This window comes from Saccostrea cucullata, unplaced genomic scaffold (assembly GCF_032062105.1).
Source record: "Saccostrea cucullata isolate Sc308-1 unplaced genomic scaffold, CSIRO_AGI_Scuc_v1 ctg117, whole genome shotgun sequence".
Classification (NCBI taxonomy): domain Eukaryota; kingdom Metazoa; phylum Mollusca; class Bivalvia; order Ostreida; family Ostreidae; genus Saccostrea; species Saccostrea cuccullata.
The window spans coordinates 76438-99816 of NW_026932623.1; the positions used below are offsets into that span (position 1 = coordinate 76438).

A 23379-nucleotide genomic window follows, 5' to 3' on the forward strand; every position below is an offset into this window, starting at 1 on the left:
ATCCGGAGTAGGCTGTACATCATTTAACCATATTATTGATCAATAAATTTAATACAGATACTATAAAATGTTCTCATTTCTGAGATGACCTTGACAGACGTACCTGTTCTACAATCCAGTGGCAGGGTTAAGTTCATCTCGGTGCACATTTTGCCGGCAGGACAGTTGAGACAATGGTCCTGACCCATGTTGGACTGGTATGTCCCCAGGGGACAGCCCTCCTCCTGTGTGGTGCCTTCCACACAGAAATGACCGGTGGGGCACATGTAGCCATGTGTTGCATTGGGGATAGGATTACTGGCACCCCCTGTGCACACGTATCTTCAAGAAAAACCCAAATAAAATTGTTCATTGTGGAATTTCAAGTTGATGCAACCAAAAATCAAACTCAAATCATTTTGATTTTAAACCTCATGAGTGCTCATCACTTGTTTCTTCAAATTTCTTCAACCAAGTGTGAAATATACCAAAATTATATAGATGTACAAAATCAAGTTAAAGCTCCATATCTTGAAATGTTTCAAAATTGAATAATTTTTTTTTTGAAGCTAACAATCTGTATTACAAATATAAATTGAAAATTATTCTATTTCATTCCATAATGCTTTTCTTGATCAAAACAAGACCCTGAAATACAGTGTACATACCCAGCTGAGCAGTTGGGGGCCGTGGTTATCATGGTGAAGGCCTGTTGATTACAGTATCTCCCTGGTCTACACGGCTGACAGTCACTCTCCAGGGACACTTCTCTCACCTCAGAAAAGGTCCCTATGGGGCATGGCTGGGGGTAGCTGGTACCATTGGGACAGAAATATCCTGTTGGACATCTGTCGTTTCCAGTGAAGGTTACATTATGGGTCAGATTGACCTAAACAGAAGTATCAACATAGCAATGCAATGAATCTTCCTCCAAAAAAGAAAAAAAATCAGTTTCACTCTATAAAGAAGTATAAAATATTAAATTTTCTATAATTACAATCAACATTGCAGATTTATAGGTATTTTGACTCTGAATCAAGTAGGGTTCAGATCTAGAAGAAAATAAAACTCACATTGTGAAGCACAGGTTCAGCAACTTCAGCGCCACCTGTGCAGTAGAAGCCTCCATAGCACTCTCCAGTAGGGGCAGACAACCCTGCCTGTTCACAGTAGTAGCCTGCTGTACAAGATGTACAGTTCTCCTGGGCAAACAGGTACTGGTTGGGACCAAACGTTCCTATAGGGCAGGGATAGGACTGGCCAGAAATTGTACCCTCAGGGCAGTAATATCCTGTGGGGCAAGCTGTGGGGTTCACCACAGGATTTCCTAAAAAAGAAATGAATTACAAGTGTGATAATATAACTAGGATCTTTCTCTCTTTTTTTTGAAAAAAGAAATACTATGATAAATAAGAAAAATTAAAAGAATATGATAGGTATTATTGATGGAGGAAGTTGAGGATATGGTAAGAGTGCTGTCAAGATATCTGGAACCACTGTGCACATTGAATCAGAGCAGATATCATTTACAAGAATATATTTGGACATGCATTAGATTAGTACGAAGCAATAAGTTATTTACTTTTTTCAGGTATTTTTACACTTAATTAGTATATTATGTTAGGTTTCAATGTTACAACACTCTGAAAGGTTAAAATCACTTAGGTAATCTTAGATGACATAGCATCAAAAACATGCTAGTGAGAGATGGAATAATTGAGGAGAATGTATTATAAAAACATGCAAGTGTTCCAATTTACCATTCACGTATGTCACATTTCCTGTAAATAATAATAATGAATTAGTCACATCCATCAAAAGTTTTCAATGATAAATACATTCACTGTTTCCATGGAATAACTGTAAACTCTATATCAATGTTATTGTAGTTACCTGTTGCAGCATCACAGAAATATCCAGCTGGGCAGGTGAGACAGCTGTCTTGTCCTGGACTTGGTTGATAGGTTCCATTGGCACACATGATGGGGTAATTCGAGCCCTGGGGACAATAATGGCCTGCAAAGCACTCCAGTCCTGAGGGTGTGCTGGTCTCCTGGCCCCCAGGGCAGTAGTATCCTGATGAACATTGAGCAGTAGGAGCTGTGTTTCCAAGACCTGAGGACAAAAATCCAGAATAAAATAAAATATTTTTTTTTCCCAACTAGTATTAGTTCCTAACCTCAATAATAAAATCATATCAAACATTTTTACTGAATTTTCAAATAAGCTGGCTTTCAAACTTGTAAAATGAAAACTATACTTCACAAACATGGAATAGTTAATTAGCTACAGTGGACCCCATTTATACGCTTTGGTTATCAATCGGATATGTGAAGATCGGATATTATCACCAGTTAAACAAGACAGAATAACATTTTAAAACGATGGCCAGCATGATACAATTAACACTGTATATCTAAGATCTTACCATGACAGTACTGGCCCGCTGTACAGTTGACACAATCACTGAGGGCTCCGTTGTTATCCAGACCGGAGTATGTTCCAGCTGGACAAGGAGTGGGGATATCTGATCCTGATGGGCAGTACGATCCAGCCGGACAGACATGTTGATATTTGGTGGAACTTGTGTGATTGCAGTACCAGCCTGCACTGCAGTTTCCTATTGGAAGTACAAATGTATGTGGTAACAAAAGCATTAACATACAGTTTGATTTGTATAAGACTGCAAATGTACTTTTCCTGGGCTTAAAGTACTAATTTTAACTGAATTTGCATAAACTGATCAATTTATTTTACATTAAATTAATAATTGTAAGTTTTATTTTCGAATTATTCTTATGTACATAAATATTGATTATGCAGGTGTTTATAACCTGAATTCTATGAACACACCTGTAGGGAGGGGCAGTCCAGGTGTCTCACAGTACATGCCCGGGGTACAGGCTGAGGGTTGAGATGACCCAACTGGACAGAAGTATCCCATGGGACAGATTCCCCCGCTGGTCATTTGGAATGCTGGACAAACACATCCCCACAGAGGGGCACAGGTGTCATTGGAATACAAGTCACTGAAATTACACATGGCAGGTTGTAACACGATAAAATCAATTTTCTATCACTGCTTAATCTTACAAGATAGTCCAAGAAGTATTGCAATGATTACTGACAAGTACCAGTTCATATGTTAAGAAGTACAAAAACAATAGCCATTCATCTGCGTAATGTTCCTTTGAAAAAATTATGATGTAAATATTAAGATGACCATCCTTTTTAAAGTACAGGTGTGAAACAGCAGTAAATGTTTGCGTACTTGGTAGTGCCGTTGATAACTGTGAGGTTTCCTGTGTCATACGGTCGTCTCTGGAAGGACTTGCCTCCACACCAGAATCCCTCGTCACAAAAGCCTGTGGGGTAAACATTGCCTGTCCCCTCACAGTACTGGCCAGGGGGGCAGTCCATACAGTCAGTTGCTGCCAAGGCTCCTATTTATAGAATCATTTACAGTGATAAGCTAGGGGTATGTCAAAGTTTGAGATAAGAATCTACAAATATCACCTTTATAAAACAACAGGATGTCTTTTTCCTTGTGGATACAGTTTTAAATCTATCTAAGACATTACACTTACATATTCCAAACACTATCAATCTGTCCTGAAAACACAAACTTAACAGCGAAATCAAATCCATTAATTGTGGTAAATAATATGATCCTTACCAGTCTGGTTGTAATAAGTTCCTGGAGGACATGGGTAGTGGTGATCAAACTCTGTGTTCTTAGGACAGTAGTGTCCTACTGGACAAGTAGTGGGGGTCACAGTGGCATTTACACAGTAGTAACCTAAAATATATATAGTTGTGGTCATTTTATCAACAAATAGCTTGAAATTATGTAAAGGTAAATCAGGTGGTATACATTCCTTCTTTATGTGAATCTACTTCCTTCGCATAAACAAATACACAGAGTAAGAGAGAAAAATTCAAACTAAAATTGTAAAACTAAGACAAGAAATCTTCCTGATAGCCATACCAGCTGGGCAATCACTACACGCTGCAGTCGTTCCCATTGGAGCATATTTCCCCGGGGCACAGGGTGTAGGATAGCTGGAGTTGACAGGGCACTCTGTTCCTGGGGGGCACACCCCTCCATCACCAAGGAAGGTCCCAGCCACAGCAGGGGAGGCAATGTTCACACCTATAAATCAAAACTCAGTTAGCACTATGTTCCTCAATGACATAATAATATGTCCTTGTGCTTCTGTCACAATATAATGATCAGATGTACCATACATACTGAAGTACACTGAAATTCACATTGTTACACATTGCAGTTTATATATTGAGACTTCCTGTGTGATCTGGAACTTCTTTTCAATTACATGTATTTACCTGAGACACAGTAGTAGCCGGCGCTACATCCTCCAGCTGGCAGGGTCAGGGCCTGAGAGTCACAGTAATGTCCTCCTGTACAGGCTGTACACTCTGTCTCGTTACTCAGTCTGTCTGTCGCTCCAAATGTTCCTAGAAAGACAGAGTAGTTTTATCTTTGAAATTTATACAGAAGTTCCAAAAATGTCTTATATTAAAAGGTTTTTTTTCCTAAATATGTACTGAATAAAACAGTTTTTTCCATAAAGCCTAAGATATACTTATATCATTTTCATGTTCAAAACTTTTTTGGAGCAAGATTTTGTTTCAAATGACCCGTGAAACAGCACTCACCCACAGGACATGGTTTCTTGTCTGTACCAGTCCCTATAGGACAGTAGTATCCCTGGGGGCAGGGGTCAGCAGTGCTGCCCGAGGTACACATGTACCCCTCAGGACAGGTGTAACAGACGGCTGCACCGGTGTGGTTCATGTAGGTGGTGGAACTGCATTGCCGGGGAGATGATGAACCAGTGGGGCAGTAATTACCAATAGGGCAAATATCTCCTGTTGTTCCATCTGTTATGGAGAAATGAATTAAAACAATAAGGTACTGAAAAGGTGAATGTCTAACAATAGATTAGATTATGAAAGTCAGGTGCTGTTTTTAACTGTTTTTATCTTTCTTGCAATATTTACCTGTAGGGTTGGGAACCTCCGCTTTACCAGTGCAGTAGTACCCTGCCTGACAATCCCCAGTTGTCGTGTCATTACCAGCTTCCAGACAGTAACGACCGGGTGAGCAGTCCACACAATGTGACAGCTGGGACTTTCCTATAAATATAACAGATTCTCAAAATGTCCGGATCGATTTCAATGATCTGATCATAATTTTTAAAAAAGGCTTTTATATTTAGTGCATAACATTTGAAAGCTTTAGAATTCTTATAATCTTGCATTGGAACATTGAGAGTAACTTACCTGTGCCTGGCTGATAGGTTCCTTTGGGACAAGGTACCAAGACCGGAGTTCCCCGTGGGCAGTAGTGTCCAACAGGACAGATGTATCCATAGGCCTGACCCACAGGGCTGGCCTCAATAGATCCCCCAGAGCAGTAGTAACCAGCACTACACTGGTCGTAAGGTTGTGTATGTCCCTGGGAGGGGCAGTAATAGCCGGGCTCACAGGCGATACATTCATTGGCCGTTCTCAGTCCTGTTGTGTTGCCAAATGTGCCTTGTGGACAGTAGGTTCCTGTTAGTATGAAAAAGTAATTCAACCATTGAAAGAGGAATCAATTAATTCTTCAAAAGTTTTAAAAATGCAATAGAAGCATACTCTGGAAAAATTACAATGCAGGTATATGAAGAAAACACGATGTTCTCCAAATTGTTTCTTGTTCATTTTAAGTCCTCATTTACTGACCTCTGAAGCTGCCAGCTGGACAGTAACTTCCCTGTGGACACACATCACCAGTCGTCCCGTCCGTTGGGATAGATGTGTTGGCCCCATTCATGCACCAGTGACCACTGGCACAGTCTCCCTCGGGGGCAGTCAGACCAGGGGTCTGGCAGTATTTACCGGGGTCACAGGACGGACAGCCACCTGTAAAATTGGAAAACATGCCAATATTAAATCCAAAGGAATTTTTTTTATTTCTTATATAATTCTTGAAAAGTAATTTCATTTTTACCTAAATTCATTTTCAATAAAAATATTGTGTCTCTCTATATTTTTCAAGGGGAAAATATATAATAAATAATAAGAAATGAAACCATATAACTGATATAGGGACAGTTCTACAAGTGAGGACTTACTGGCAGCAGTGAGGTCTGTGATTGGACTGTAGGTTCCCGTAGGACAGGGGTAGGTCATGTTGTACCCTGTACCCAGCAGGCAGTAATAACCCGCGGGGCAGCTTGACGGGATCACAATTCCTGTCACATTGCCATTCTCATGAGGGTCACAGTATTTCCCCGCCGGGCAGTCCAGACAGGTGGCCTGGGTGGTCTGATAGTTGTATTTACCTAAAATCATACAATACACATCTAAAAGTACATCTTAAAATCAGTCAAAAACAATGAGATAAAATTCCAGAGGGAAATATAATTAAAAAGAACAAAACTTTGCTTGCATTTACATATGCATTTTAATTATATTTTTTTTGTGTATGTGATGCTTAAAAGATTTTAAGTTAAAATTTTAATATTCTGCTTACCTCTTGGACATATGGTTGGTAGAGCACTTCCTGTGGGGCAATATGATCCTGTAGGACATATATAGGCTGTTGGTGCCCCAGTAGTTTGGCCCTCAGGGCAATAATATCCTGCAGTACATGGTCCTGTTTCAGCCACCAAACCAAGCCCATCACAGTAATATCCTATAAAGCATAACAAAATTGTAACTCATGTCAAATTTTGCTAACAAAACATCACCATAAAGGTGTATATACAATGTGACTGTATTTTTGTAATTGTTTACCAGCAGTACACGGTTTGCAGTCCGTGACGTTGCTGTTCCCGGTGGCGTTGGAGAAGGTTCCGATTGGACAATGAGTGGGGGTGCCTGATCCTTCCTCACAGTAATGACCAGCAATACAGATAAAGGAGGCGGGGTTAGCTTCAGTTTGACCAATCGGACAGTAGTACCCAGCTTGACAATTTCCTGTTCAAAGACAAGTTTTTCTTCAATCAAGGGTTTCTATAACTCCAAGACCAGAAATTTTTTTACTACCAATACAATTTATAGAAACAGCATAAATTATCCACATAATACACAGCTTCCATTTCAGGTCAATATCTTCCATTTGATCTTATCAAACATATTCTTTTCATTATCTATAAAGTGTACTTAGACCTTTACAGTTAAATATTTTCCTAATAAAATTATAGTGAAAAATTCAAAATTCCAACATAATTACTAGTATATTAGAGAGGACATATTTACCTTTAGGAGTAGCCAATTCATAGTCATCACAGTACATTCCAGCTGTACACAATGTTGGGGCAGAAGATCCCCCAGGACAGAAGGACCCAGGTTGACATTTACCCCCCGTGTAGTTATTGGCTGGACAGGTACACACGTCTATATTGGTGTAGTTTCCTGAAAAATATATCAAATGATTAGAAACATGATACTTTTAATAAGGTCAGTAATACTGCATAGAACAGAACATTTACCACCTAAAAATTCAATTTAAACACAACATATTTACTACTGTATTGTAACAGACATTAAATATCTTATCAGAACAATCCAAGTTACCTAGCAGTAGTGGTTTGGTCTCTGAGGCTCCTCCTGTACAGAACCATCCCTGACTACAGTTCCCTGTGGGGGCACTCAATCCATCCCCAAAGCAATAAGTACCCGCGTCACACAGCTTACAGGCTGAGGAGCTGGTCTGGGTGGGGAGGGGATTGTAGGTACCGGCAGGACACTTGTACTGGGTGTCATACTGAGTCCCTGGGGGACAATAATGACCCACAGGGCAGGGGAAGGAGTTGGGGTCACTGGTGTTCATTACGCAGTAGTAGCCTCCAGTGCACTGGTCACAAGATCCCTTCTCTGTAAATAGGTCATGCAAATATCTTAGTAGATGAGCATATTTAACCAAGAGATTTTCTAAGAATATTGGATTAACTTAAAAGCTCTAAAATATACAAGACATTACTAGTGGTGTATGGAAAGAGATATCAAAATTTAATAATTTTAAACTTACTGACACATTATTAAACATGAAATAAAGATACAGTTAATTCTCGATAAACCGCCACCTTTTGTTATTTAGAAATCATGGCGGTATAACGAATTTGGCGATGAATTGAATTTCCCATCTTTTAGGAAACAACAAGTAGAGTTATCGTTCTTGTATATAAAAACATATTTCTGATTGAAAATACTTCAAGTAATTAATTTTTTTAATGTACAATTTCGCTAAAACAAAATGTGCAGTTATAAACAGTGATGAAATAAAGACAAATATTTTTATATGAATTTAAATCTGCACGTTCGATATTGAAAAAAAAAACATACTGGGTCGATCGTCGTGATATATTGCCGATAATAAGTAAATTGAATTCTTGAATATATTCATTGTTTATGGTATCATTGTTAATGGAACGTTCACAATTTATACCGTATAATTATTTTTTCCAGCAAACTTTGCACTGTTTAAAGCAGAGATCATCAAAATAATATCGTTATCGGCATACTTTAACAACGAGCGCTTTCGTGGCGAAGCCATTGCTAAATGATTATATAAAACAGAAAACAAAATTATTATAACAGTTCATGTTAAAATCATTGTTTATTTAATACTTGTTTAATTACTTAATTGCATGTACCTTGTCTGCATTTGAATGCTTTACAACAGGAATAGCGTCAACTAATTAGCCGCGCTTCACTGACCACATGCACCTGTGGCGGTATATCGAGATAATTGACACTTAAAAATGGACGTTTGTTGTGAAAACAGGGTGGCGGATGGCGGTATGCGAATTTGGCGTTATAAAGAGAATTTTATATAGCAGGAAAAACGTTCTTGGGAAATCATGGCGGTATTGCGAAAATGGCGATGAATCGAATGGCGATAATTCGAGAATTGACTGTACATGTATGAATTGCATACGTTTGACACTGGTATATGTTCCAGCAGCACATGGTGTGGGTGTGGCCGATCCCTTGGGACAGTAGGACCCGAGGGGACACTGCCCTCCTATGCCTTTGTGGGCCCCAGAATCTGTGGGTGTGGAGGTGTCAACTCCGGTCTCACAATAATAACCTGACAAACACTCCCCATCTGGCTGGGAGGATCCAGGGGTGCCACAGAAAGAGCCACCTAGAAAAGGTTATAAGGGGTTATTTTTATCATTTACAATTTTACATAATTCATTTTGAATGGAAACTTCAGAATAACTTCTACAAGAGAAATGCCAAACTTTTACCTGTACATGGTGTACACTGTGTTTCATTGATAAGTCCTGTGGTGTTTCCAAAACTTCCTGTGGGACAGGGTTGTAGGTCTGCCCCGGTGCCTTCTGGGCAGTAGTATCCCTGTCGACAGATATCTGCCCTGTCTCTGTTGACACAGTAGTAGCCTGCAGGACACACATAGCAGGAGGAGGCACCAGTGTGGTTCATATAGGTTCCATTTCCACAAGGCTCAGGTTTACTAGACCCCTGAATACAGTAATGGCCTTCTGGGCAGATGTTTCCTGAACAAAGGAAAAATACAATGTGTAAAGATTAGGAATATTAGAGTTTGCATGAATGCATTAAATAATAAATTAAATTCCAAGTTTATATCTCTATAACTGATAACAAAAGTAAATTAAAAATTACCTGTGCTGCCATCTGTTGGTGTGGATGTATTGGCTCCCAGAGTACAAAAGTACCCAGCAGCACACTGAGCTGTCACTGCTGTCTGTCCATGTCCATCACAGTAATAACCTGTTACATGAAAAGAACAATACGCTGCTACATGAAATTTCCAAAGTTTTTGAAATACAATTTCAAAATATTACCAAGGATAATATCAAATAGTCACTGTGTCATGTTGAATAATTTTTCTTTCAGAGAAGTTTCTAATGAGGACATATCCTGTCAGTTTACCTGGAGAACACTGTAGACAGTCGTTGATATCTCCCATAGTCGTAGAGTTGAGGAAGGTGCCAGGGGGGCAGGGTGCTGGGGTGTGGGTGCCATTGTTACAGTAGTATCCAGCAGGGCACACGTCTCCATAGGCCTTACCAATGGGAGCTGGCTCTTCTGATCCAAGGGTGCAGTAATATCCTGTGAAAATTCAAAATGAAAATTTCAAACTAATGAAAAATGTAGTCCTTCTGTGTTAACAGAGAAAATAAAAGTTTCATAATTATTTTCTTAGATGTACGGAAGCCCATTTAGGACCTATCAAAAAATATTTTTGAATTCGTTTTAACGATTTTTAGAATTCGTTATAACGAATTTGTTCTAACAGATTCATTGAATTCGTTATAACAAATTAATCTGTTATAACGAATTTAATCTGTTATTACAGATTTATTGAATTCATTATAACCTATTTAATCTGTTATTACAGATTTGTTCAATTCGTTATAACCAAATTCTTGAATTGGTTATAACGAATTCAACAAATCTGTAATAACAGATTAAATTCGTTATAACAAATTCAATGAATCTGTAATAGCAAATTAAATTCGTTATAACAAATTCAATGAATCTGTTATAACAAATTAAATTCGTTATAAAGAATTCAATAAATCTGTTATAACAAATTAAATTCGTTATAACGAATTTTAAAAATCTGTTATAACAAATTAAATTCATTACAACGAATTCTAAAAATCGTTATAACGAATTCAAAAATATTTTTTGATACGTCCTAAATGGGCTTCCATAGAGATGAGATATTGAGGATGAAATTCTTTCTTTCTTCGTCAATACACCCATGGGGGCATGTTGAAGGTAAGTATCAGATTAACCATGTAACAAAAACGGAATGTTTCATATACAAACCTGCATGACAGAGACCAGACTCTGTTGTGAGCCCTGTCGTTCCACAGTAATAGCCTCCTGTACAGTTGGTACACTCTGAACTGCTCTGTAGCCCAGCCTGGTTACTGTAAGTGCCCACTGGACAGCCCACTCCAGTAATGCTGCCCACTTCACAGTAGCGGCCCGGTGGGCAGATGTTTCCTGTGGTGCCATCTGTTGGGGTGGAGTTGTAGGCACCATTTGTACAGTAGTAACCTGCAGAGCACTTAGTCACAGACTCTGTGTTACCTGTAAGTATTAGAAAAGTAAAGAAATGATACAATTTGAATATTTTTTCCCTCAAGATTCCCCGTTTATTATGCCTACAAGAAAACCTTGTGTTACTTCCAATGTAAATATTATTCAGCTGCATACCATTCTACAGAAAGGTATTATTAAAACTTAAGTAACCTTAATACCCTACAGATATTCCAATACCTTGTCCACTGCAGTAGTATCCAGGATCACAAGGTGTGCATTGTGTGTAGTTAACAACATCGCCGAAGGACAAGCCTTGTTACTGATGGACCCTTCTGGACACATAGTATTAAACAATGAAGGTAAGTTGCATTAAATGTACAATACAAGTGTAAAAGTTAACAATAATAAAATAATGACGTTCGGAACAATAACCTAAACCCCCCTTGTAAATTAGGGGAATCGCCATGACCAAAAAGGAAAACAACGTGATAGACACACTGAAAACCTGTTGGTGTAGTTACCTGACAAGGTCACATTTGGTGCATCCAGTACCTCATAATCTCCTGAAATGTGTCAAAGAAAGTATTATTTCATGACCCTCACCCAATGAATAAAAGAAATTTATGTTTCTTTCATATAATGTAAGAGAAATCATATACAAATTTTTACAAATAGTCATACACATGTTACCAAAACACAAATATTTCACAATGATTCCACATGAGTTTCATCTTTCCTGGCAAAGTGGCTTGAGAAGAAGATTTTTAAAGACTATATATTCACAAGTTGATCTGGTCCAGTGGGGCATGATTTGAACAAACATGAACCTACGCTGCCTAAGGATGATTCCACATGAGTTTCATCTTTTCTCATTCTTGAGAAGAAGATTTTTAAAACTTCCTATATATTCACAGTAAAAGTGACCTGGGCTACATGAACAAACATGAATCTACACATGGTTGGTTGTGGTACATCCTGGCCTTCTGGAAGATTTTTTAAAAATGCCAATAATTTTTTTTAAATCATGTCTCCCATTAGGAAAAGGGTGTGGCCAGCCATTTGAACAAACTTAATCCCCTTTACCCAAGGTATTGTACCAGCAGTACAAGGCAGTGGTTCAGAAGAAGATGAAAATGTGAAAAGTTTACAACAACAACAATGACAAAATACGACGACAACAAAGACAACGGAAAAGTTTGTTTTATTTTTCAAAAAAGTAGAGTTAAGTCATTCTTGAATTCTGAAAAGCACTTTACACATTTTTTGCCATAAAAACCTACTTGAGAATGTTCCTGGTTGGCAGGCCACCTGTACTGTTGTTCCCTCTGGGCAGTAGTATCCCATGTCACACTCCCTGGGGTTGGGGACACTGGCGGTACCGTTACAGAAGTAGCCTGCAGAACAGTTCCCAGTGGGGGAGGACAGCTCGTAGGTATCACAGTATTTACCAAGGCTGCAGGAGAGGGGCAGGTTACTTCCCCCTGGACAGTAGTATCCTATACAAAAGAAAAAATTGACAAAATAAACTTTAAATATGTTTACATGTACACTAAAAGTTGAGTTTTAAGAAAGTTAACTGACACCATATTTAAATGTGTTGGGTTTTGACAATGCCTCAAAATAAATGACATAAACAATAAACTTTTTTCACATTAAAGCTGTTATTATCAATAGTTTTATGTGTTTTTATTTTGGTTTAAACTGTGACAGGTTTTAATTGAGGTACCTGGTTCACAAATGCCTCCGGTGTTGTTGAGAGCATATACAGGACAGGAGTAGTTAGTGCTGTACAGAGTGGTGGAGTTGATGTATGTGGTGGGTTTGTCTGTGTAGGCACCACCCGAGCAGTACCACCCTGCAGCACAGTCACCACTGGGCTCAGACAGGCCATCTCCATTGCAATATTTACCACCTGGTTATAAAACAATAGTTCTATCATTAAATCAAATCAGTGATATACATGTGTATAAATATGTACTTATTTTGACACAGAATAAGAGCCACTTAGAAATGGATATTTGTAGACTTGCCTGTACAAGGTAGACAATCAAATTCACTGTTGGCTCCGGTTTTATTGTTGTAGGTACCAGCTGGGCACAGATGTTCTGTGGAAAACTGAGTTCCACTGGGGCAGTAGGAACCTAAGAATAAAAGATCCAATGTGTAAAATTTATACATAAAACATGTCAAAGTAGCAATTCAATGCACAGTTTTGCAAGTAACATCATGGTCTGGCCCAGTAGTAAAGAACCCTGAGACATAGTATTGTGTTACACAGTTTTTAAACTACTTTTTAGCTTTGTTACCTGGAGGACAAGGTGTGGACAGGTATGTGGTGGAGTTGGCCAGACAGTAATAGCCAGGCTCACATGACTTGCAGATCTTCTGGTGAGTCAGGTCATTGTATGTTCCGGAGGGGCAGGAGATAGGGTCAGTGGTGCCCAGTGGACAGTAGTGAGATTCAGGACAGCCACCTAACAACAGAAATGTATATTTTGTTACATATATATCTAAAACAACAAAACTTTTATTATTAACAAAAGACAGATAAAAAACCTGTACCACATAGCCTAATTAATTACTGCTGCAGCCTTACCTCCGAATCCTGTGTTGTTGTTGTTGGGGGCTGCAGTGTTGACTCCACTCTGACAGTAGTAGCCCTCAGCACAGGGGGCGGTCACATTAGACAGGCCTGGTACATCACAATAGTATCCTCCATCACACTGCTTACACTCCGACTCAGACATCAGCAGCTCTGTAGGGTTGTACGTTCCAGCCGGACACAGGGAGTAGTTAAAGCCTGTGTTTCCTGAATTTTAAAAAGATAAACTCTACTTCTTGATTTTCACGTCACCAGATGATGTCATTCTTCCATTCATAAAATTGCTTTTAAAATCGAAATCGATGTTGAAGATTCTGACACCTACCAATACAGTATTTGCCAACTGGACATGGATCAGCTCTGTCTTTGTTAACACAGTAGTATCTAGCAGGGCAAGGGTCACACAGACTAGCCTGGGTATGATTCATATAAGAACCTGAATGGAAAAAAAAACATTATTACTTAAATTGTAAAAGTGTGTGCAAAAAGGCGTCTTTCAAAAAAAAAGACTCTTGTAGGGAAATTTCATTATCCACTTAAAATTCCAGCTTACCATCTTCACATGGAATGGGGACTGCAGTCCCCTGTGGGCAGTAGTTTCCTGCTGGACACACCCCTCCTGTGACTCCGTCAGTGGGCTGGCTAACGTTGGCTCCTCGGTCACAGTAGAAGCCAGCATCGCAATCACCTAAAAAATTATTTTACTTCCGGATATTTCACCTCTTATACATTGATTCAAAATAAGATTCCTACATCATCTAAACAAAATATTTCCTTTGTGAAACTCACAACAACAAATGAACAAATCACCAAAAAATCCAATTATATATTTGACAGGTTCTCTTCTTAAAAACTTGTTCCCTGTGACTCTCACCTGTGAAATTGGCCTGTCCAACAGTGTCACAATATTTTCCTAGTGCACACTCAATACAGTGGATCTGTAAGGACTGTCCAGTGCTGGGGAGATAGGTTCCAATTGGACAATGAACAGGGGACCCTGTGCCCTCTGGACAGTAGTGACCAGCTGTACAGTAGTCTCCATAGGACTGACCAATAGGATTCTGTTCAGTAGATCCCAGGAGGCAATAGTGACCAGCCAAACATTTCCCAGCAGGAGAAGTCAAGCCTAAAATCAGGAAAAATCATTATGTTGTCATGTCTAAACAATTAAAAACTAGCATCAATCTTAATACTGGTAATTTGAAGTAATATGACAAATTCCAGAAATATTCTGAATGAATTCTTGACATTAATTCAACAGTAATGTTGTAAAAATACTCATCTGTAGATACAAAAGAAACTAGAGGTACTGTACGCACTGAGCTTTTCAAATGGGGTTATAATAGACCTGAGGATAATTCACCTAAAGCATGTTACAGACCTTGTACATTACAATACCATCCAGGTATGCACTGTTCACATGAGGAGACATTATGGAGGCCAGTCTGATTACTAAATGTTCCTGTTGGACATTTGGTCTCTAACCCAGAACCAGCTGGGCAGTATGCTCCCATTGGGCAGACGTAACCGGTGGTGCCATCTGTTGGTGAGGAGGAGTTAGCTCCACTTGTACACACATAACCAGCATCACAAGGAGCAGTTGGTTCTGTCAAGCCTTTAAAAGAGAAAGAACAATTTTATTGCAATTTACCAGTATTCTTTTGAGCATAAGCTCTAAATAATTCCAGATTAGCTTCCAATCTGAGATCAGTGTTTCTGCTTACCAAGAGCCCCACAGTAGTAGCCAGCTGTACAGGAGAGACAGGAGCTGGCTGTCTGAAGTTTTGTGCCATTGTTGAAGGTTCCCAAAGGACAAGGGTAGGTGGTACTGCTGGGGGTACTCTGGGGGCAGTAGTGACCCCGGGGACAGTCCGTGGGGGTGACCACTCCTGTTCCATTGATTCCCAGTGAGGCAGCAGCTTCCACAGGATCACAGTAACTGAGCAAGGAAAATCATGCATATTTTTAGAGTTAAAAAAATTATTTATTTTAGAAATGCCATATTATTTTTTTTTTCGAGTTTTCAGTACTGTAGATCACTAAATTTTCACGACACCTTATTTTATTATTTTGATGCACAAAATTTTACGAGTTGTGGTTATTGCTTTATATATTCCTTTAAATTGCTTAAAAAGTGATTTACAGTATTATTTTGATGCACATTAGATTTTGCCTTTAAATTGCTTTGATTTATTCATTCTGTAAAAACTTTAAATTTCTAGAATTCATGAAGACTACTGTAGATGTAAGGTCCCAACTTCTTATTCCTTAAGCTTTCTGCCCTTTTATCTCGAAGTATTTTCTTAGTCCCTTTGAGTTTGAGATAACGAGATTTGAATGTATTTTAAAAAGAAATCCTACTGTATACTAACCTTCCTGCCGGACATGGTAGACATGCTGTAGATCCTACATTGTCTTGGTATGACCCAGCAGCACAGGGCACTGGCTGTCCAGAGCCAGCTGGACAGTAGTGACCCATGGTACAGTTGTAGTCTAAGGGGGTGGCACTGTCCTGGCCCCCAGGGCAGTAAAATCCAGCTGAGCAGAGGCCTGTCACATTGGTATTGGCAGTTCCAGCACAGTAATAACCTAAGAGTGAAATTAGAAATAACACATCAAAACATTAAAACCACAAAAACAATAGGGAATATATCAAATCCCTTAAAGGTATTATTTGTCTAGATATACTGATGAAACATAAGTTTTTGGATTTTGAATATTACCTGGAGTACACTGGAGACAGTTACTGGAATTTGTATTTCCCCCTGTGTTGGACATTGTCCCAGCTGGACATGGTGTGGGGGTTCCTGACCCTGCCTCACAGTAATACCCGGCGGGGCACTCATTTCCTGGGGGGTCAGGACGAGTGCTACTAGCATTACAGTAGTATCCAGCATCACAGTCACCTTCAGGGGCAGATAATCCAGACTGCATACAGTACTTCCCGGGATCACAGTTAACTGGGTAGTTTGTTCCGCTGGGACAGTAGGTACCTGGCCAGCACTGCCCACCTGTGTAGTTGGCTAACGGACAGGTACAGTCTGGTAGGTTGGTCTGGTTGGCAGTGGTGGTGGGTTGAGCCATGTAGGAACCACCTGTACAGTACCACCCAGCAGTGCAGTTTCCAGAGGTGGCACCAAGACCATCAGCTAAAATCAATGAGAAAATACTTAGAATAATGGGAAATATTTTGAAGCATTTTTTAAAATAACCTTATTTTCATAAGAATTGTTTCTCCTATAAAAAAAAGTGTACAGAAACATCTCGGGTATTCATGTTCAACATAAGTTTACAATCAAAACTAGCATTTTAAATCATCTGATTTTGCCATGCTCTTTTTCCCCATGTAGACAATATAAGTATACTTACACTGGCAGTATTGTCCTGGTGGACAGGTAAGACAGTCACTGAGTGAGTGGCTGGCATTGACTGGGTTGTAAGTTCCTTTAGGACAGGGGTACTGGTATGGATTACTGGTACCCACTGGACAGTAATAGCCTGGGGGACACAGCTGCTCTGAGAAGGCAGTGGAGTTCTCCACACAGTAGTAACCCAGAGGACACAGGGTACAGTTTGTCTGGCCTGTACTGTCACTGTACAAATAACAGTCCATCAGTTAATCTCACTGTACACATACATAATTTGCTTTAAATTAAATGCAAAATAACCTATACAAAATGTTAAAATAAATTTCTTCATATAGTAATGCACAATTATACTGTATAGGGACATTATATTTACAATACACACATACGATATCGTCAAAGATTTACGATTTTAAAATAAAGAAAATGAATAGCACACACAAAGACAAATAAATACGTCATCGTCATTCACCATTTTCTTTTTCAGCCCCCGAAATATGTCGCAATCAAGGAGAATAATTATTTACATACTCCATAATTAATAGAACTTTAATATGTGGGGTGTCCAGTAAATCGCTGGTTTCCGAATAATTTAAGCTTAGGTGATTTAACAGATTTTGAATCAGCTGTTCTTTTCTTACAACTCTAAGCTTATTATGTCTGCGGCGGCATCAAATGAGGTAATTATAACTCAGGCCTTCAAAATATGTATACCCCAAGCAATCAAAGCTATCAATTATATAAACTGTGAAAACTAATCAAAACAATTTTATTCACTACAACCATGCACTATAGGACACACACATTTTCTATGCCTTTACTATGTAGAATTTATTTTATCCGAGTGAATAGCAGTTTTACTACCCTGCAGGACTGGCTGTGTCCTATACAAAATGTTAAAATAAATTTCTTCATAATAAATATCACAAAATGATGCCTAATTAATAAAACTTAAATATTGCCAAACTTGGAAAAAAAAAATTTTAAAACAAGTAGCTAGGAAATAATTCAAAACAAATTTCGTTTGAGAAGATACAAGACCAAATAACTTATAAAGCCTAGAAAATTGATGATGGTAGGATTGCTGAGTCTGTTGACTTACCAGATGTACAGAAGAATCCTGAGTTACAGTTTCCACTGACAGCAGAGAGACCTGGCACCTGGCAGTACTTCCCTCCATCACACTGTGTACACTGACTGACATTGGCCAAGCCAGACACTGGGTTGTAGGTTCCTGCCGGACAGGGCTGGAGGTCTGCTCCTGTCTGGTACGGGCAGTAATACCCAGGTGGGCACAGGTCAGCCCGGTCTTTGTTCACACAGTAATAACCCTCTGGACAATCGTAACAGGAGGAAGCCCCTGTGTGGTTAGTGTAGGTGCCGTTGGGACAGAACAGGTGCTGTGGAGACCCTGCAGGGCAGTAGGACCCAGCAGGACAAATGTTTCCAGTTGTTCCATCATAGGGAGCAGAAGAACTAGCTCCTCCAGTACAATAGAATCCATCCAGGCAGTCCCCTGACACTGCAGATAGTCCTGTACTATTACAGAATTTACCGGGGTCACAGGACAGACATGCTGTCTGGTTGGTGCTTCTGTTGCTGGGATTGTAGGTCCCTACTGGGCAGGCTGTGGGCTGGTAACTTTTTTCTGGACAGTAGTGACCAGCTGGGCACTCATCACCATATGTTTTACCCACTGGATTGGCCTCCTCTGATCCATTAGTGCAGTAGTACCCAGCCAAACAAGACCCTGTGGAAGCATTCAGATTGGAAGAGGAACAGTAGTCTCCAGGTGGACAGAATGTACAGTCATTCAAAGATGGAAGCTGCTCTCTATCTCCATAGGTTCCCTTGGGACAAGGTGTGGGGTAGGACCAGCCCACCTCACAGTAGGATCCCTGGGGACAGGGGCCACCAGCAGCTGACAGTGATGGAGTGGGAGAGGCAGACTTCAAGACACAATAATACCCCGCAAAACATTGTCCGGATGGTTCCGTGATGTTCTCGGAGTCGCAGTAATAACCTGGTGGGCAGTCGGTACACTCCGCCACACTCTCCAGACCCGTGGTGTTACTATATGTCCCCACAGGACAGGGGTTTTCTCTGTCAGTCTGTGTACCATTAGGACAGTAGAATCCTGAGGGACAGTCTTTTGGTGTGACAACTCCATGTGAGGAAGCATTCAATCCACTTTGTTGTTCTGCAATAGCCTCAGTCTGAGAGCAGTATTTTCCTGAAAAGAGCACAATAACAGTACATATTGATTTTAATACATTATCTAGATGTCAATATTAAAAAAGATTGAGTCTAATCAAAATACACTGGGATTTCTTTAAATGAAATGCATAAAAATCTGAGCTATTTAAGCAGCTTACCAGCAGGGCACTCTGTACAAGCCCCCTGTCCAGGAAGAGGTTGATAATATCCAGAGGAGCAGGGAGTCTGTGAAGGACTGCCCTTAGGACACATATGCCCTGCCAGGCATTGTTTTCCTGGAGGCTGTGGAACAATAGAACCTTCAGGACAATACCATCCCATGTCACAGTCATCATTAGGCAGTGCTCTACCTGTTCCTGAACAGTACTTGCCAGCTGTGCATGGCAGACATGTGGAGATGTTGTAAGCTCCAAACCAGTTGTTAAATGTTCCTTCAGCACAGGGTATTGCATAAGAACTGGCCTGAGGACAGTAGTGTCCCTTAGGACAGATGTCGCCATATGTTTCATTGATAGGATTCATTAAAATGGCACCTCCACTGCAGTAATATCCTATTGACAAATATTAACATATTTATGTAATTTACTATTTATGATCAATAAAAACAATCATAGTATTTAAATGCATATTTCCTCAGTGTTATCAATATTTTTGTCCATTTAAAAATTACTGAAAATTTATCAAGTATAATTGATTGATTACCTGGTAAACACTCTCCAGTAACATTATCTAGACCCGCCACATCACAATAATGTCCTCCGAGACAGGAGGTAGGAGCTGAGGATCCTTCTGGACAGAAGGTACCCGCCTGGCATTTCCCACCAATACTCTGAGCCGGGCAGTCACAGGTAGAACCAGTGTCATTACCTAAAACTGCTGGCTGACTGGACCAGGAGCCAGAGGTACAGTACCAGCCTCCAGAACACTTCCCAGCGGGTAGGCCCAGCCCCGGGGTAGGGCAGTACTCCCCTGGAGGGCAGATCTGACAGAGACTAGAATCCTGGGCTCCTGTTATATTGTTGTATGTACCATTTGGACATGGATATTGGTAGGCAAACTCTGTGGCCAGTGGACAGTAGTAACCTTAAATAGATTTATTTCTGAATTAGGATAGCTTAAAAACACTTCAAGAATTTAGATGTATCATTGAAATCATCCTTTTTTTCTAAATACTAAATACAACAGAAGCTACATAAGTTTTCACCTTGAGGACAGGCAGTAATGCTGCTGCTCCCAGATGGACAGTAATAACCACTGGGACATGTTGTGCAGTTAGACTGCTGGTCAGTCAGGGAGTAGGTGCCTGCTGTACAGTTGATGGCTACACTGGTTCCTGCTGGACAGTAAGTGCCTGCTGGACACGGTCCTCCGGTGGCATCAGTGGTAGAAGGACTGGATGAATTAGAACCTCCAGCACAGAAGAAGCCAGGATTACAGATTCCAGTTGGGTACTCCAGACCTGGAACGTCACAATAGTATCCAGGTGTACACTGTTGGCACTCAGATTCAGCTTGGAGCATCGTACGGTTGTTGAAGGTTCCAGCTGGGCATGGCATTGGGTCCTGAGTTTGTAGTGTACAATAGTGACCAATTGGACAGGGCCCTGCATCTCCAGCCGTGGAGCCACTTGGTGTCTCATCATCTGATCCACTTCTGCAGAAGTACCCTGCGGCACAGGGACCTGCAACTGCAGTCAGATTGGTCACATCGCAGTAGAATCCTCCGGTACATTGAGTACATTCAGTGACGTTGGACAGTCCTGTGCTTGGATTGAATGTTCCTGCTGGACAGGTTTGCCAGACATGTCCTGTTCCCTCAGGACAGTAGAACCCAGCTGGACAGGCCTGAGGATTAGACCCTGTTGTGCAGTATTTACCAGCGGGGCAAATCTGACACACTGAGTTGTGGGTGGTGTCTGTGTAATAGCCTGGGTCACATGGAATGGCAGTGGGTGTTCCCTCTGGGCAGTAATGTCCCACTGGACAAACATTACCAGTCACTCCATCGGTAGGCGTGGCTGTCGTGGCATTACCAGCACAGTAGTACTGAGCAGAACAGTTTCCTTGAGGAGCTGTCATTCCATTGTTTGGACAAAACATTCCTGGAGTACACCCAGTACACTCAGTTAGGTACTGCAGACCTGAAATAGAAAGGTTTATACTATTTTCACTTTAACTAAAATCAAATTATCAGTTTTCCATCCTTAAAGTTAAGGTTAAAGCTGTACACAAACATTTAACCTCTATAAGGATCAGTAACTGAAATCCATATTACCTTGAGTGGGACTGTATGTTCCGGCTGGACACAGGGTGGTGCTATTGGATCCTACAGGACAGTATGCTCCAGCATCACAGATCTTGCCAGTGGTGCCATCGGTGGGTGTGGCAGTGTAGGCCCCCAGTATACAGACGTAGCCACCATGACAGTCACCAGAGGGCGCTGATAGACCTTCCTGTCCACAGTACTTGCCTCCCGGGCAGGTGATACACTCACTAGCCATCTTCAGGTAAGACTGGTCACTGTATGTACCGTTAGGACAGCCAAACTCGGTGGAGTATTTAGTTCCATTGGGACAATAGTAGCCTGGTTGACAAGGTGTGGGGTTTTGGACACCAGTAGAACAGAAGGTACTGTTTTGTATAGTGCCATCACAGTAATACCCTTCTGGGCAATTCTTACAAGATCCCTGATATAAAGAAAACAACACGCAAAGTTTGACATAAAATTCATATGATTTGTTAAATGTTTTAAATACTGTAGACATACTTTTTTCCATGGGGTGATAATTCCACAGAAAATCAACTTCCGTTTAATCCATGGGTTGAAAATTACATGGATTTCTTTGACTGTCTCTATATGCCTTGCATTTTTATTAAGTACGCTTGACAAATTTCTGCAGAATTTTGTGATTGCTTACATAGCGTAAATAAATACCACACGGAAAAAAGTACTTCTACAGTATTTTATCCTGCAACTACCCCTTGCATTGAACAAATAAAGGTAACCTAATAAACCAAAGCTTTATCCAGTCACTGCCCTAATAAAGCCTGCATGTATTCCGACATCCTAAAAGCATTGTGACATCACGTATACTGCAATGTTTACGCCATGGCGTCATAGTTTCAACTGCAGAGATGTGCCTAAATCTGTCGGAAATAGCTTGTTTTGGATGTTCAAATGTAAAATTTTGTTGCAGGATAAACAAAATACATGATAACTGTCTTGAAATATAAGCGATATTTGGGCTCGGGTCAAAAAAGTAAGAGGGCTTGGCAAGCCTCGCTCTCTATCACGTTTTCCTACCCTCGCCCAAATATCGCTTATATTTCAAGAAATGTATTTTATATTTCAATGAATGTTTACTGATGGCCAATAACCTAAAATGTAAAATGTAAGTCCCTAGGATAGAAATACGGAATGAAATGGCCTATATTTACCTGTCCTAGTTGATTTTGGTATGAGCCAGAGGGACAGGAGACCTCTGAGGGACTCCCAGCTGGACAGTAATGACCAGGGGTACACACGTAAGCTGTGGGGTTACTGACGTTCTGGCCCGCTGGACAGTAGTACCCAATAGAACAGTCACCAGTAGGGGCTGAGAGTCCAGTTGTCTCACAGTAAGAACCTACAAAACATGAAATAAATTTAACTCTTAGTATTCTTAACTTTGTTCACAAAGATAGCAAATTTTGTTAAAATTATACCACCTGTCAGCAAATTTGTCACTTTCAAAAAACTGAGTTTTTCAAGCATTATTTGAAGTTAATTTGATATAAATTTCATAGAGTCTCCCCATCATGTAATGCATACCTGCAGTACAGAGTTTACAGCCAGAGAAGTCCACATTCCCAGTGGCGTTTGAGAAGTAGCCAGGAGGACAGCCCTGAGGGACACCAGTCCCCTGAGGACAGTAGTGACCAGTAGGACAGGTGCCCCCTGTGGCATCATTCTGGGGGTCTGATCGTGTCGCTCCCAGTGTGCAGTAGTAGCCAGCATCACATGGCCCTGTGACATTGGCCAATCCAGCAGAGCCACAGTAGTATCCTGTAATTAAAAAAATATTCAATGTGGTCTGATTCAATAATTCTGTAGTCAACAGAATTTAATTTTTAGTGAAATTGGCACAGTCACCCTATATGCATTGAAAACAGTCCT

The 23379-nt window shown here is 40.3% G+C and overlaps 1 protein-coding gene across 1 annotated transcript in view; it reads right to left on the minus strand.

Annotated features, from left to right (window-relative positions):
• Positions 1-23379, minus strand: part of LOC134235656 (uncharacterized) — an 81105-nt gene that overhangs the window by 18834 nt on the left and 38892 nt on the right. The window contains exons 39-86 of the mRNA XM_062717794.1: positions 23035-23268; positions 22662-22849; positions 21499-21910; positions 20429-21364; positions 19927-20307; positions 19383-19775; positions 18110-19240; positions 17829-17916; positions 17012-17235; positions 16366-16791; positions 16015-16231; positions 15367-15581; positions 15024-15257; positions 14517-14768; positions 14196-14330; positions 13968-14078; positions 13637-13849; positions 13347-13514; positions 13071-13181; positions 12767-12952; positions 12321-12536; positions 11562-11603; positions 11278-11352; positions 10822-11088; positions 9916-10095; positions 9646-9753; positions 9249-9518; positions 8933-9142; positions 7570-7869; positions 7252-7407; positions 6787-6969; positions 6524-6685; positions 6123-6332; positions 5731-5910; positions 5287-5559; positions 5005-5139; positions 4660-4884; positions 4327-4458; positions 3968-4132; positions 3656-3778; positions 3251-3422; positions 2833-3008; positions 2408-2599; positions 1873-2094; positions 1740-1760; positions 1053-1306; positions 648-868; positions 104-321 (exon numbers count right to left, since the gene is read on the minus strand). Coding sequence (XP_062573778.1) covers positions 104-321; positions 648-868; positions 1053-1306; positions 1740-1760; positions 1873-2094; positions 2408-2599; positions 2833-3008; positions 3251-3422; positions 3656-3778; positions 3968-4132; positions 4327-4458; positions 4660-4884; positions 5005-5139; positions 5287-5559; positions 5731-5910; positions 6123-6332; positions 6524-6685; positions 6787-6969; positions 7252-7407; positions 7570-7869; positions 8933-9142; positions 9249-9518; positions 9646-9753; positions 9916-10095; positions 10822-11088; positions 11278-11352; positions 11562-11603; positions 12321-12536; positions 12767-12952; positions 13071-13181; positions 13347-13514; positions 13637-13849; positions 13968-14078; positions 14196-14330; positions 14517-14768; positions 15024-15257; positions 15367-15581; positions 16015-16231; positions 16366-16791; positions 17012-17235; positions 17829-17916; positions 18110-19240; positions 19383-19775; positions 19927-20307; positions 20429-21364; positions 21499-21910; positions 22662-22849; positions 23035-23268 — 11343 coding nt within the window. The remainder of the gene's footprint in view (positions 1-103; positions 322-647; positions 869-1052; positions 1307-1739; positions 1761-1872; positions 2095-2407; positions 2600-2832; positions 3009-3250; positions 3423-3655; positions 3779-3967; positions 4133-4326; positions 4459-4659; positions 4885-5004; positions 5140-5286; positions 5560-5730; positions 5911-6122; positions 6333-6523; positions 6686-6786; positions 6970-7251; positions 7408-7569; positions 7870-8932; positions 9143-9248; positions 9519-9645; positions 9754-9915; positions 10096-10821; positions 11089-11277; positions 11353-11561; positions 11604-12320; positions 12537-12766; positions 12953-13070; positions 13182-13346; positions 13515-13636; positions 13850-13967; positions 14079-14195; positions 14331-14516; positions 14769-15023; positions 15258-15366; positions 15582-16014; positions 16232-16365; positions 16792-17011; positions 17236-17828; positions 17917-18109; positions 19241-19382; positions 19776-19926; positions 20308-20428; positions 21365-21498; positions 21911-22661; positions 22850-23034; positions 23269-23379) is intronic.